The sequence below is a fragment of the Heliangelus exortis genome, chromosome 1, assembly GCF_036169615.1.
Source record: "Heliangelus exortis chromosome 1, bHelExo1.hap1, whole genome shotgun sequence".
In the NCBI taxonomy this organism is placed as follows: domain Eukaryota; kingdom Metazoa; phylum Chordata; class Aves; order Apodiformes; family Trochilidae; genus Heliangelus; species Heliangelus exortis.
In genome coordinates, this window is record NC_092422.1 from 103,952,852 (window position 1) to 103,967,923 (window position 15,072).

Here is a 15,072-nt window from a genome sequence, read left to right on the forward strand (position 1 = left end):
TAAAAAACAGCACTTGAATTTATTCCTTTCAGTGCTTTCAGGCACAGGTCGGGGTGTCTCTCTTGGAACAAACAATCCATCTGTGGGCATCTGCTAAATCCTAGTAGAGGGCTACTGTTAGCCATGCCTGCTGTCAATGGCACTTTGAGAGCAGAAATATTTTTGACAAAGGGAAAATATTTTTTACCTAAATCAGATTCACCTTCACAGGAAATTGGGGACACTTTGGCCTTTATGTTCTGAATAGAGAGGGGAAATAGTGCTTGGTATTTTAGTAGGGTGATGCTAAGCACAGAATTCACTCTGTGAATTAAATAACTGCGATTCCATGCCAACAGCACAGGGGAGATCTGCTCAGCTTGCCAAAGGTGGTAACAGAAAAAAAAGAATTTTTTTCTGTGGAAACAGAAAAAAAAGAATACAGCTGTTGATAAATCTTCACCCTTGCTGCCTGAAGGGACAGTTAGGTCCTCCCCACATTCCTAGAGAAATGTGGAACAATAAATACGTTCACATTAGGGTTTCACTGCCACATTAAGTTTTAAAGACATCAGTTATGTGAACACTGTAGATATTACCATAAGGAGTGAGCTGGCATGTGGAAACACAGAAAATGTTCTTTTTCAAGTGGACATACAGGGCAAATAAGGCACAGTTACCACAATAGTACCTTTCCAGTTGAGAATCTCAAGAGGAAATAATATTCAAATGGCCATTCTAGCACTTTGCTTAAAAATATCTTTTAGATTCTTTCCCTATCTCATTTTCTCTTCAACCTTTTCTTTTTCTCATGTGCTCCCCATATCCTGCACCTTCATACAGTCAAATCATCTGACCTGGCCCGGCTGCTGGCTTTACTTAGCCTGCTGAGGGGTCTCATATCAGTGATGAGGTCAGCAGGTGTTGAAGGCCCTTCCGCTTCATCACTCACCACCTCCTCTACTTTCTTCACCCCTGGCTCTTCCTGACGTCCCAGCTGCTCCTCTTCTTGTTCCTCCTCCTCCTCTGCTCTTACCTTCTCCTCTTCTGGTTCCTTTGCTTGTGCATACGATGGCAATCTCTCATCAAATGCCCTGGAGAGATCTTCCAGCGGTCCCATCCCAATCTTCTCCTCAAACTCGTTGAAGGCGGATGGAAGGGGACTGGGCTCTACTCCCACTTCTGTCAGAGGGAAATAGTGGGACACCGGCTTCTCTTCTTCCAGCAGCTTGTAGCCTTTGGCCTTTGGGATTGAGGGGACTGTGATGGCATGCAGGGGCTTCTCCGGGACCTCCCCCAGCTGTTCTTCTGTTGGTCTTTTCAGAGCCCTCCGGATCCTTTTCAGGACCAAGTGACTGATCTCCACCAGGTTGAGGAAGAGGGACACGCAGGCCACCACCAGCATAAACATAATAAAGATGGTCTTCTCGGTGGGCCTGGAGACAAAGCAGTCCACAAGATTGGGACAGGGCCACCGCCCGCAGCGATAAAGGGGGAGAATTCGGAAGCCATACAGGAAGTACTGACCTACTATGAATCCCACCTCAAAGAGAGTCTTGAAAATGATGTGGAAGATGTAGGTTCTAAGGAGGGTACCTTCCAGGCGAAACTTCTTCGTCCCATCAGGGTTGTTGCCTTTGTTTTGATTCGGAGCCAGGGGCAGCTTCTCTTCATCCACCTCAGCTTGCTGACGCCTCTCAGCTTCCTCCCTCTCCCTCCTCTTCTCCTCCATGCGGACATGGTGCACTGCATGCCCAAAGTACATTAGTGAAGGTGTGGATACAAAAATGATCTGCAGGACCCAGAGTCGGATGTGGGAGATGGGGAAGGCCTCGTCGTAGCAGACATTCTCGCAACCAGGTTGCTGGGTGTTGCACACAAAGTCTGACTGTTCATCTCCCCACACTAGCTCGGCAGCCGTTCCCAGGATCAGGATGCGGAAAATGAAGAGCACTGTGAGCCAAACTCTCCCGATGACAGTGGACTGCTCATTGACCTGCTCTAAAATGTTCCCCAAGAAACTCCAGTCACCCATTTCTTACCGTCTAAGGAAAGAAAAAAAGAAAGAGAATGACCACAAATTATGCTAAGTTTAAAAGCATTCATGTTGTACGTGTACAAACAGTTGCCCTCAGTACAGAAGAGATTTGTCAGCATGCAGCTACAGAGGTTAGAAAAGAAAGTGAAGCTTTCAAGCATCCAAGCTCTTCTGCAGCAAAACCACACATAGGTCAAACAGATCTCAAGTTGGTTCCCATCTTGCACCTTACCAAACCTGAATTCTCTATAGGTTGCATATATTAATTCTGCTTTAGAAACTACTCTGTTAGGTAAGAATAGCAATAACAACAGCATTACTATGTTAGCAATACTCAAGTTTTATAACTACCCTATATACTAGTTTTCTGTGTAGTATGCATTATATACAATATAATTATTCAGTGTTACTTGGGCTATTATTTGCATCAGCTTCTGAAGTCAGTAGCCACACTGACCAACTTGGAGAGAAATGCAAGGGACCTGAACGACTATTTTCTCTCTAAAATGTCAGTGTTGCTATCTCAGGCTAATGCAGAGCTGGAAGCCACCTGCAGATATCCTATCAGAAAGCTAAGAAAGTATTCCATTGTCAAGTAATGCAAACCAAACATTACATTTGTCATTATTTTTGTGACATAAATTGTTCCTAGGCCAGGGCTTCATTCTGAGCATCCTAAACTTTCCACTATATTATTTTAGGCGAGGAAAAATCTATGAATGAGGGAAATAAATAGGAAACTTATTTGGGATGGGCTGGCTTAGCCCGTCACAGCAGTCTCAAGTCTCCAAGGAATGCAGAATATTATAGTAATGAAGAAAGACCAACTTATGGACTATGACAAGTGAAACATGAAACATAATTCATAAAATAGCTGTTTACAAGGATCTAGAAGTTCATCTCTAAGATACTGCCTCCATCTATAGTTTCCTAAATGCAGACACATAGACACAAGTGTTGGGAAAAAGAAGATACTGTCAACAGCATGGGAATCTGAGTATCTAAAGTTCCTTCCTCCTTCAGATACCACTGGGATATATTTGTAATGCCATATGTTACGACACACCAAGACATACCAGTCTATTTCAGCTACTGTGTGTACGTATTCACACATAGACAAACACATAAAATATTGAGAGTTCTATGGCTCTGGGGAATTTCACAAATTCTCAGCCAAGAAAATTCTACTGATGCCATTTTTCTAAAACAAAATGGACTCATTTTCCTTGCCTTCAAACCTTGTAAAATTTTAACCCCAGATACCCAGTTAGAAAACAAAGAACAGAACACAGTCCTTCAGTTAGCACAAGCACCTTGCATGCATAAGTGGCAAACATCTAATTTAATCACCAAGGAAAATTGCTACTTTCCCAGTCATTAAAGTTGTGTAAAAGAGTGTGTTAATGTCAGCACTTAAATTAACAAGTCTAGCAGAAGATTATGCTGTTTACATACATTATCTAAACTGATTTAAACATTCTCTTTCTGCAAATTCAGAGCAAAGTACACCCGGCAGTTACCAATCATGTGCAACTAAGTAAAAAACATGACTACACACAACATAAACTACATTGTCCCCCAGGCACCACAGTTAACTCCATCCCTTTCTTTCTTTGTGGGTCATTCTGATGTCCACAGCTACCATTTGAATATTTGCACTGCAGCACACAAAAGCAACATTCTAGGTGTGATAAGCCTTATCATACAGAAAACTCACTGCACAAGAGAAGACAAAATGTTTTCTGCCTAACTCCATCAAATGTCTCGCTTGCAGCTTGCTACGTTTGACTAAGCTCCTCCTGAGGTCACTTCCAAACTACTCAAGGTTTTCAGAAACCTGCCATCACTATCCTCTCCATTTTCTCCAAGTGAGGTAATTCAAGGTTGCTCAGTCAGTTCAATTGCAAGGAACAAATTTGGGTGGACTGAAGATGATTGGCACAGCCAGCTAAAATATCCAGGAGTCCACCTGCAAGCAGTCAGCCCCTCAAGCCTCAAAAAAGGTGCAAGCGATTAATTTAGGCTGTCATCTGTCCCCTTATATCGCGTGTCACCAGGTAAAAGAGCAGGAGACCACCTAAGCCTACAGACTCCTGTTCTTAACTCAGATGGGCTGATTTCAGACCCCCACCCTTCACTTGCAGACACTGCAACCTGAGCACGCTACCAGTGAGGAAGACTCCAGAGGGTAAGGATGTTGAGCAAGCAACTTGCCGCTGTGAAAGGTTCCACCGAAGAAGTGTGTCCCCCTCCTCTCTTGGCACTCTGCAGGGAAGAGTGAACTTTTGTCTCTCTTCTTCCCTACCCTAAAAGTCCCAATCTTGTCGCACGACTGAGCAGATATGACTGAATTGGCTCTGATGGTGGGTTTTAGTTGCCCTGCAATATTTAAGCTCCGAGCCAGACGGCTTTATGAAGTGAGTGACAGTTAATGACGTGAGTAACAATAGGGAGAAAAAAAATAGAGAAAGAGAGGCAGAGACACAGAGAGGAGAATCCACTGAACATGAAAAAGCAGAGGGGGGAGAGGAACCGGCAACAGGCAGTGAAAATCTAATACATGCAGAAATGGGAGTTTGCACAGTTAAGCAAGGACCAAAGCATCTCTGCAATTCTGCTGTGGTTCAGCACAGCTCTGTGTGTGTCACCGCTCACTAGTCTTTAGGTGTCGTGGTGTGACAAGTGAAAAGGGAGTGCCAACATCTCTGATGGTAGTAGAACTAATTGAATTAATTTGTTACCCTACACTCAGCTTTGACAGCCAAGTCACATTGCTTATTTCCAACACAGGCAGTCTCTGAGGTACTAAACCTGTATTTAGCATAGTCATATACTTTGAACTGCTCTTTAAGATCTTTTACCACAAAAAAAAAGCCATATGGGAAAACCAGATAATCAGTCAATATTAATCAAAACTGAGAAACACCAGTTTTACAACCTTATCTTTCAGTGCCTTAGTTCTGCTTAATTTTTCCTCCAAATACATTTTGCCTCTACACATGCATCAAAAATGTCTAAACCAAACTGTTTTGTTAAGGAGTGTAGCTGAATTCCTGCAGCCCAGCAAATAGGAATGTTACCCCAGGCACAATCACCCATCCTCAGCCATCTGCAAAAATGCTAGAGAGCCGGCAGAAGAGAGGAATGTCACAGGCTCAGTAACACATCCACAAGTACAACCAATTTCCTTGTGAGTTTTAATTACAAGCCAAAGGATATAACTTAAAAATAAAGTGTTATTTTTGCAGTCTTATGAATTGCTCAGAATGTGCTCTTGGTCCTCAGCTCTGAAGAAAAAGAGGATTACCTGAAGCAAGATCTGCTAAGCAGTGATGCAGATATCAGGCTCATAAAGTGATGAAGCAGCAAGTAGATCTCCAATCTCTGTGCAGACTTGACATGGCCTTTAATTCCCCAGAATGGCACTGGGAGATGCTCTATCTAGAAAAGCTGTCATTTGAATGAGCTATTATAATACAGGGCCTACAAAATTTTGTATCTTCTAACCAATGGTTTCAGGCCTCTCACCAGTGTTTCAGGGCATTTGTGCCCTTTTAAGTTCAGAGCATCATTTCATCACTGGTCTTCCAAAACAGCTCTTAAGATGAATTTAAGTCCAAAGCACAACTGGGGGCAGAGATTATGTTTTTCAAACTGGATTTCAAAGGAACTAAAGGATAAGTGAGAATCCTGTTTTGCAAGGGGACCAGTTTGGAGACACAAAACAAAAATCAATCCCTATGCATGAAGTTGGAATGCAGGTCATACTCTGAGAACCTTAATAAATCACACTCTTAATAAAGAAGTAGTAGAGGCCTATACATGACATTTTTAAGTCTGCAGTACATAAAGCATGGAAAGAGTCTTCTTGGAGAGCGGACACACAAAGGGAAGACACGAGTCCCAAGAACATGAACTGAATAAGAAAAGGCACAGACTGATAGCCACTAGATTGATTGCAGCCACTAGATCACACTCTTTAGTACTTACAGGTGACTTCAATCACCCTGATATTTGTTGGAAAGCTCACACAGTCAGGCATATTCAGTCCAAAAGGCTCTTGTACTGCATCAAATGATAACTTCCTGATGCAGCTAGTAGAAGAACCATCAAGGAGAAGTGCACTGCAGGACCTTGTATATAATGAGTACAGCAGGTCTGGTTGGGGAGGTTAAGGTTTTAAATAGCCTTCGTGATAATGACCATGACATGATGGAGGTTAGTATTTTACAAAGAAGAAGAAGGGCTATAAGTAGGACTGCAACCCTGGACGTCTGCGGGGCTAACTTTGTACACTTTAAGGATCTACTTGCAGGATTCCCATGGGCAAAGACTCTGGAAGGGAAGGGAGTAGGTCAGTTTTTAAATGCCACTTCCTTCAAGCCCAAGATAGGTGCATTCCCTTGATTAAAAAATTGGGTAGAAGTGGTAAGAGACCATTATGGATCAACAAGGAACTTTTGAAGAAAGTGCTGTGGAAGAAATAAAATCACAGCTCATGGAAGACGGGATCGGTCACTTGGGAGAACTATAGGGATATTATCAGAGAATGTAGGAAGACAACAAGACAGTCCAAAGCCCTCTTAGAACTCAAACTAGCAGAGGAAGGGAAACAAGAAGAGCTTCTTCAAATGTATCAGTAGTAAAAGAAAGAATAGGGAAAATGTGGGCCCACTGCTGAACAGGGCAGGAACTGTGATAACAGAGGATGCAGAGAAGGCAGAGTTCCTGAATGCCTTCTTTACTTCAGTCTTTACTCCAAAGAACAGTCCTTGTGAACTTCAAATCCTGGACATAAGAGAGAAAGCATGGAGGAGGGAAGACTCACCCCTGGTCAGTGAGGATTGGGTTAGAGATCAGTTATGCAAATTGAATGTACCTAAGTCCATGGCCCTGATGGGCTGCACCCAAGAGTCCTGAGAGAACTGGCTGATGTTACTGCCCTACCACTCTCCATTCTTGAAAGATCATGGCAAACAGGAGAGGTATCTGAGGACTGCAGGAAAACCAATGTTGCTCCAATCTTCACAAAGGGCAAGAAGGAAGATTCAGGCAATTACAGACCAGTCAGCTTCATCTCCATCCCTAGAAAAATGATGGAGCAGCTTGTTCTGGAGGTCATCTCTAAGCACATGGAAGAGAAGAAGGTTGTCAGGAGTAGTCAGCATGGATTTATCAAGGAGAAATCATGCTTGACTAATCTGATAGCCTTCTACGATGTTGTGATTGAATGGGTAGATGCAGGGAGACCAGTGGATGCAGTCTACCTTGACCTTAGCAAGGCTTTTGACACAGTCTCCCATAACATCCTCGTAAGAAGCTCAGGAAATGTGGGATAGAAGAATCTGCAGTGAGATGGATTAAGAACTGACTACACAAGAGAGCCCAAAGAGTGGTGATCAATGGCATGGAGTTCAGCTGGAGACCTGTGACTGGTGGAGTCCCCCAGGGATCAGTGCTGGGTCCAGTCCTGTTCAACATCTTTATCAATGACCGTGATGATGGGACAGAGTGTCTTCTCAGCAAGTTTGCTGATGGCACAAAGCTGGGAGGAGTGGCTGACACCCCAGAAGGCTGTGCTGCCATTCAGAGGGACCTGGACAGGCTGGAGAGTTGGGCAGGAAGAAATTGAATGTATTACAACAAGGCCAAGTGTAGAGTCTTGAATCTGGGTAGGAACAACCCCAGGTACCAGTATAGGCTGGGGACTGAGCTGTTAGAGAGCAGTGAAGGGGAAAGGGACCTGAGGCTGCTGGTGGATGGATGACCATGAGCCAACAATGTGCCCTTGTGGCCAAGAAGGCCAATGGCATCCTGGAGTGCATTAGAAGGGGGGTGGCTGGTAAGTCAAGAGAGGTTCTCCTCCCCCTCTACTCTGCCCTGGTGAGGCCACATCTGGAATTGTGTGTCCAGTTCTGGGCCACTCAGTTCCAGAAGGACAGGGAACTGCTTGAAAGAGTCCAGCGCAGAGCAACCAAGATGATGAAGGGAGTGGAACATCTCCCTTATGAGGGAAGGCTGAGGGGGCTAGTGCTCTTCAGCTTGGAGAAGAGGAAAATGAGGAGCAACCTCATCAATGTTTATAAATACATAAAGGGAGAGAGCCAGGAGGATGGTGCCAGGCTCTTCTCAGTTATGCCCAATGATGGGACAAGAGGCAATGGATATAAGCTTGAGCATAGAAGGTTCCATATAGAATCATAGAATCGGCTGGGAAGGGACCTCAGAGACCATCAAGTCCAACCCTTGATCCACTACCACTGCAGTTACCAGACCATGGCACTGAGTGCCACATCCAGTCTCTTTTTAAATATCTCCAGGGATGGAGAATCTCCTACTTCCCTGGGCAGCCCATTCCATATAAACACAAGGAGAAATTTTTCCCCTATGAGGGTGATAGGGCACTGGCACAGGCTGCCCAGGGAGGTTGTGGAGTCGCCTTCTCTGGAGATTGTCAAAGCCCACCTGGACACGTTCCTGTGTGACCTCCTGTAGGTGACCCTGCTCTGCCAGAGGGGGCTGGATTGGATGATTTTTCGAGGTCCCTTCCAACCCCTAACTTTCTATGATTCTGTGATCAACAAGAGGAATAAAGACAGTAAGGAAGGGCAAGGAATACCTTTGTTTCTTTGTTTTGCTATGTGCTACTGAGATAAACTAGAATTAATACACGTGACTTGTCATCACCGACACCCTTATCACCTCTCTGGAAACCAGTAAGAGAGGGAGGACTGATACCACCAGCAGCTAACACCTGCAAAGAGAGCCTGCAAGCTGGTGCATCACAGAGGCCAGATGGTTCAGATGGTGAACTGCCCATCCCTTTTCAGAATGAAACTGTCTTTTTGGAAAACTCAGCTCTGCCAGAATGTCCATATCTCTTTCTGAGCCTTATCTCTGTAATATAATGAGCAAAAAACCAAATCTGGTATGTAACTACATGGCTGTGGTCCATATCTAGATTGCATCCAGCTACTGTCAGAGACATATCCCATTAACCTTGTATCTGCTATTTGTGAACACTATCCAAATATCAAACGTTGGCAAGTTGCAGAACAGCCTGCAAGATGCAGCTGATGCAGAAATCATATTGAAGTCACTGATCATTTGGTATATGTTACCTTCATCTAAATGATCAGGGTAATTTTCTTTGCTATTGTGCAGAGCCTTTAATATGGGGCACAATGAGTTTGCTGGACATTCCTGATTTGGGGAAAACCACACGGTCCTGGATGCCTTCTAGAAAGGTGACAATGAACTCTGGGCCAGATTCTCCAGCTCACTAGTTCCTCCTCCTGCAGAAAATGGCCATAGAAAATGGCCTAAATGAAGATGAAGATGGCCAGTGAGTAATTCCTCTTGGACTGGGGCTACTGGAGCTGTTTGAGATGGGAATGAAGTGGAGAGAGCACAGCAGAAGAGCAAGAAGGGCACTAGATTCTCTCAGGCATCAGGGTAATGCTGGAAGTTAAGGCTGCCTGTGTAATATGAAAGCAATGGCTGTGAAAGAAAAGAGTAAAGACCCTAAAACCAAAGGTCTAGGAGTCTGGACTTCACGTGCAGTGTGCGACATCCACCAAGTCAGCAAAAGAACAGCAACACTGAGGGTGACGGACTGATAATGGCCAAAACTTCCACCCTGTGTACCTGGCCCAGCATTTATCCTGTCAGGCAACCTGCAGAAATGCTGAGTACTTCCACCTCCAAAAAACACTGCTAGAAATAGTAACAGCTAATGAGGGTAACATTGTTCCTCACCAGTGACTTTTTCTTACCCTTGAAATTTTTCTTGCCTTCAAGGAACCATGACCATCTCCCGCACCTTTAAAATGTTACTTTCTTTGGAAATAAGTTTGCTTCATTGCTGACTTCTCAACCCTTAGGTGCTTTGAGGCTGGTGACTGAGCTCCAGTGTCTGGCACCACTGAACCTGTGAAGTCTCCACTGCAACCCAGCCTTTTGCTCAGAGACTACGAGGTCACTTGTGGAATGTGGGATTTTTCATTCCACACGGATTTCCAACACAGACATGATGTCAGGACAAGGCAGGGGCATGCTATTGAACAGCTCTGTTCATGCATGATAGCAAATTGTGCAGTTATATAGTGCACAACCCTAGATAACGATACCTCTCCCTCAAACAAAGTTATCTTCTCCTGATCTGCTTAGCTAGAAAATGGCACATGCTTCCTGTTCTTCTGCTGAACACACAAATCTTTGCTCATGGCTGAAGCTGAACATTGGAGATATTCAGCCTCCCTGCAAGAAGCTAGAAGCTTTACTCTACCCTCTTGTCTGCTAGATGCTACCTGACTTAGAAGACACCTGCTGTCTTGTAACACGTCTTTGGCCATCCTAGAGCCAAATCAATCTATCAGTCTGGTCGCTAGGATCCATCTCCCAGATTTCATCTTCTCTCTGCCAACCACCAGATTCAGAAATCATTTAGATGTAGCTTTGTGGGCAAGTGTTTAGGTAGAACCTACTGTGTCCCCACACAAATGGTAAATGTTACTGTCTGTCCACATTTGAAAGGAAGAGCTCTGAGATTTTTCCAGGACTGTGAGAGCCTTCCAGGCACTGGGAGATATAAATTGCTGGAGAATATATTTTGCCAGGGAACTGCAAACAAGCCATAAAGAAAAGAAAGTGAGAAAGATAGCATCAAGAAGGATGGAAACTGAGCAAGTATTTAAGTAAGAAGAAGGTTTGGGCAAGAACATGGGAGAAGAGGTGAAGGCAGGGTTGGACTGTGCTGAGCCTCAAGTGGAGAATAAATACATATGGGAAATGTTTTGGGGTTTTTTTAATTTAAGGGATGGAGAAAAAGTAGACAATGAATAAAGATAAGCAGGGCAAAAGTGGAATGTCTTTTGATATCTATTTAACTTTAATGCAGTTCTTCTCTGAAAATAACTGTTATAGGAGGACCTGGGGAATTACAGGGAAGTCGGCTTAACAGTGATACCTAGAGAGATAGTGGAACCAATTATGAAACAATCAATTTATAAGTAGTTAAAGGACAATAAGGTGATAAGGAAAAAAAAGAAGGGAATTTTGAAGAACAAATCCTGCCAAACCAGGAAAATTTCCTTCTTTGACTAACAGGACTGGTAGATGAGGAAGAAATGGTGGAGATAACTTTAACATTAACTTTAGTGAGCATCTAGAAAATACCTAGATACTGGGCTCCTGGAGCAGCAAGTTAAGTCACCATGCAGAGGCTACACGAGTTGCAGTACCATAATCAAGAGTAATTGTCAGGGCTTCACCTTTCCAGCTGGGAAGCTCATGTTGCTTAAGTTCTGCCTTCAGGGTTGCTCAGTATTGCCTTGTGTGTTTTGGACAACAGACTGGAGGACAAAACCAAAAGGATGACAGCTGGCCTGGGGGCAGGGGGTGGCAGTCCCTCCTGAAGGCAGGGGGGCTGGAGCAATCAAAATTTGAGAGGAAAGTGAGACACTGGAGAGCTGAGCTGCCCTCTGCAGAGGTGACTGCACCACCATAGCATTCAGGGAAGGTGACAGCACAGGCACCAAATGCGCTGGTCCAAACTTAATCAGAATAGTTTCAGCAGCAGTGCAGCAAACTCAGAGCTGGAAGGGGGCAGAATAGGAGTCTGTTAAGTGGCATTCCCACAGAAAAAGACCAATCTTGTTCTGAGATGCTTTCAGGGGAGTTTTGTGTATAAGGCAAACGAAGCAATTATTTTGTGCATTTACTCAGTACTGCTGAGCTCTCAGCAGGAGCAGTGTGTCCAGTTCCAGGCACTGCATTTTACAGGAGATGAAGACAAATTGGAGAGAGTCCAAAAAAGAACAACAAAATGATAAGAGATGTGAAAAAAACATGACTTATAAGGAATGGATAAAATAACTGAGTTTGTTTTCTCTAGGAAAAAAGAACAGGAGGGGAGGCATGATAACAGCCTTCCAGCACATAAACATTTGTTATAATGGGTGGAGAGACTAAGCAGTTGTCCTCTACATTCACCAGAAGTAGAAGAAGAAATAATCAGTTTATTTGCAATAAAAATGATATAGCTAAACATTAGGAAAACATTTTGCAATGGAAAGAATAGCAAAGCACTGCAGCATGCTGCTTGGGGAGGCTGTAGAATCACAGGAGGTTTTTATGAAGAGGTAAACAAACATCTGTTAAGGATGATCTTACCTTGTGAACAGGAAAGTATAAGGGGGAGAGGGAAGCTTTCAGAGGCCTTTGGCCCTACATAAAACTGTAGAGCTAAACACCTAGAGCAATCTCAGAGGAGCTAAAGACCCAGAGCAATCTCAAAGAAATGCTTTCAGCTTTTTTTTTTTAAAAAAAAACAAAAACAAAAACAAACAAAAAAAAAGGTATCTTTCCACCAACCCTGAAAGCTCAGTCTAGACATGCCAGGTTGTCTACACCACCCAGTTGCAATGCTGAGCTGGGGAGATACCAGCTGGGGTCTAGGAGCAGGTTGGCTGTGTCAGCAAAGCGTTCCACTTGAGTTAATTATCTCCTTTGGAGTGGGGCTAATTAGTTGGGGCAGCAGGAAGCACAGTGGTGCTATGCTGCCTCACCCCAGAGACATCTCCCCACTGCCCTGTCAGGAGGCCTGTCCCCAGGGAAGATCCAGGAGGGTCTCTGCTTTGTGCTATGACTTCAGAGATGGCTCTGAATGTGCTGTGGATTTAGAGGTTTTGCTCACCATAACTACCTTTCAACCAATTTGTTCTGTTACTGTAGTAGCTAAGATTAAATGCCATGGCTTAATTAATGTTTCATCTGGACATTGACACTAGAATACAAAAAACAGGGTGCTAACAGCCCATGGCCCTTCCAAGTGAGAACTCCTTTTCTCGCTCAGTTCAGCGCTGACCTCTGCCAGAGATGCTGATTTTATCTGAGAGGAGGAGGACTAAGAGCCACCTATTTCGTCCCAGTACAATTGCTGGGATAGCATCAGCGAAGCAGGAACACAGAGCAAGCCTCTGCCAAGCGGTCTCTCTGGCTCCTACAGCCTATGCCACGAGTGGGCGATGTTTTCTCATTCATGCTCCACACAGCGGCAAGGGAGCCCGAGAGATGCTGCCAGGAATGAGAAAGGAGAAGGCACAGCGTGTCGGTCATGATGTATCTAAACGCTACCTTTCCCTTGCCTCACCCTTCCTTTCTTAAGCCCTTTTTTTTTCAGATAAAAACCTAGGGCAAAGCAAACACAGGGAAGTTGCAGTTACATATATATAGGTTATACCTATTTTCAACACAATTTTTCATAGTGCTTTTACAATGGTTAAATAAATGGAGCTAAACTGAGGTGAAGATCACTTCTAGAGTCATTTTGGTTGGAATAGACCTTTAACAACATCAAGCCCAACCAGTAACCTAACAGTGCCAAGTCCACCACCTAAACCATATCCCTAAGCACCACATGTGCACATCATTTAAATATCTCCAGGGATGGTGAGTCAACCATTTCCCTGGGGAGCCTGTTCCAGTTCCTGACAACCCTTTCAGTGATGAAATTTCTAATATCCAATCTAAACTTCCCCTAGAACAACTTGAGACCATTTCCCCTAGTCCTATTGCTTGTTACTTGGAAGAAGAGACCAGCATCCTCCTCACTGCAACCTCCATTCAGGTAGTCGTAGAGATTGATAAGGTCTCCCTTCAGCCTCCTTGTAAGACTTGTGCTCTAGACCCTTCACCAACTTCCTTGTACTTCTTTGGATATGCTCCAGCACCTCATCGTTGATTTTATCTATAGAAAGAGTGTAAATTTTGCCGAGTCACTCTCTTTGATAGTATAATCTGTATTTTCACTTGAATATGCTTCCCTTTTCCAGCAAAAAATTTCTCATGTACAGCAGCTAACCTGCATGATTCTCACATTATTAACAGCTGGCTTCATAACAAAAACTTCACTGAAGTTATGAAGAATGTGTAAAGCAAAGGAGGTGAATTATTATGTGTCAAATAGGTGATACGGTACTGCAGCAGCAGCACAAACAGGGCTAAGAAGAGAAGAATACCCTTGTAGACATATGATTGCACGGGTCTGCATGATTTCACTTAAAACTCAACTGGGCTATTTCTAGAAACACAAGCCTTTACAACAGTGTCCAGGTTAGAAATTCTAAGTTCTCATGCCAGTGCAGATGCTATTTCTGAAGAGATGCACTGGGAAAGGGCTCTAACCCTGCAGGGAAGGTCTAGTACATGCTTTATGGAACCGTCACATACAAAATGCTTTTCCCAGGTCCCCACATACCCTTCTCTTACCTGTCCATTTCTCTGTCCTCTGCCCAGAACTTGTTGCCTGGTCCCATATGGAGGTAGAGAATGTCAGCTGTAGGACATCACTTAGAAGATCTGAGTATACAGGCATGATGCATACTTAGGTGGTCCATAGACTCAATTTTGTCTCTTTATATGTTCTAGATTATGGCCCTTCCACCACAACTGAGATCATCCTCAGAGAAATGGATTAATTACTGCTGGGAGCTGTGAGGTATCAGACCAGTTAGGGAACATGTTACTTACAGCCAATCTGGACTATGTTAAATGGATCCAGGGAAAGCAATGACAAGCTCCTGATAATACTTCTGGTAAAAATTAATTGCTCCAGACCTGCCAGTAGAAGAGGGGCTAATAATATCCCCCAGCCTCTTGAGGATATCTCTTTATATTTGTTTTATCAAGACTTTTTGTACAATCTCTTATCAACCTTGGGCACATGGAGCTGGGAAGGACAAAGCTTCTGAAAGATCTAAGCAAGTGGGTGTGTAGCAAACCTCCCATATTCCTCACTGTCCATGAGATCTGTCGCCATCCAGTGTCTGATGGGGGCTCATTCCTTTCTTCTTTCTTCTGGGCCCTTCTGACCTCACCAAGGCTTGCCTTGCTGAGTGGTAGGTTCAGGGCTCTCAGGAGCATTGTCACCACCCACTCTCCCCCTTTATCTCCCTGCCTTCATTTCCACACCGTGGGATGATGCAGTGGAGGTGCACTGTTCATATGAGGTGTGGAGGTGGCCCAGGAGAGCTCATAAGCAGGACAAGGAGGGA

At 44.1% G+C, this 15,072-nt stretch overlaps 1 protein-coding gene across 2 annotated transcripts in view; it reads right to left on the reverse strand.

Moving 5' to 3' along the window:
• Window positions 1-667: 667 nt before the first annotated feature.
• GJA8 (gap junction protein alpha 8) overlaps window positions 668-15,072 on the reverse strand; it is a 41,348-nt gene continuing 26,943 nt past the window's right edge. For both annotated transcript variants that reach the window (XM_071756216.1, XM_071756224.1), the window contains exon 3: window positions 668-2,024. In XM_071756216.1, the coding sequence (XP_071612317.1) occupies window positions 815-2,014 (1,200 nt within the window). In that variant the 5' untranslated portion in view covers window positions 2,015-2,024 and the 3' untranslated portion in view covers window positions 668-814. The remainder of the gene's footprint in view (window positions 2,025-15,072) is intronic.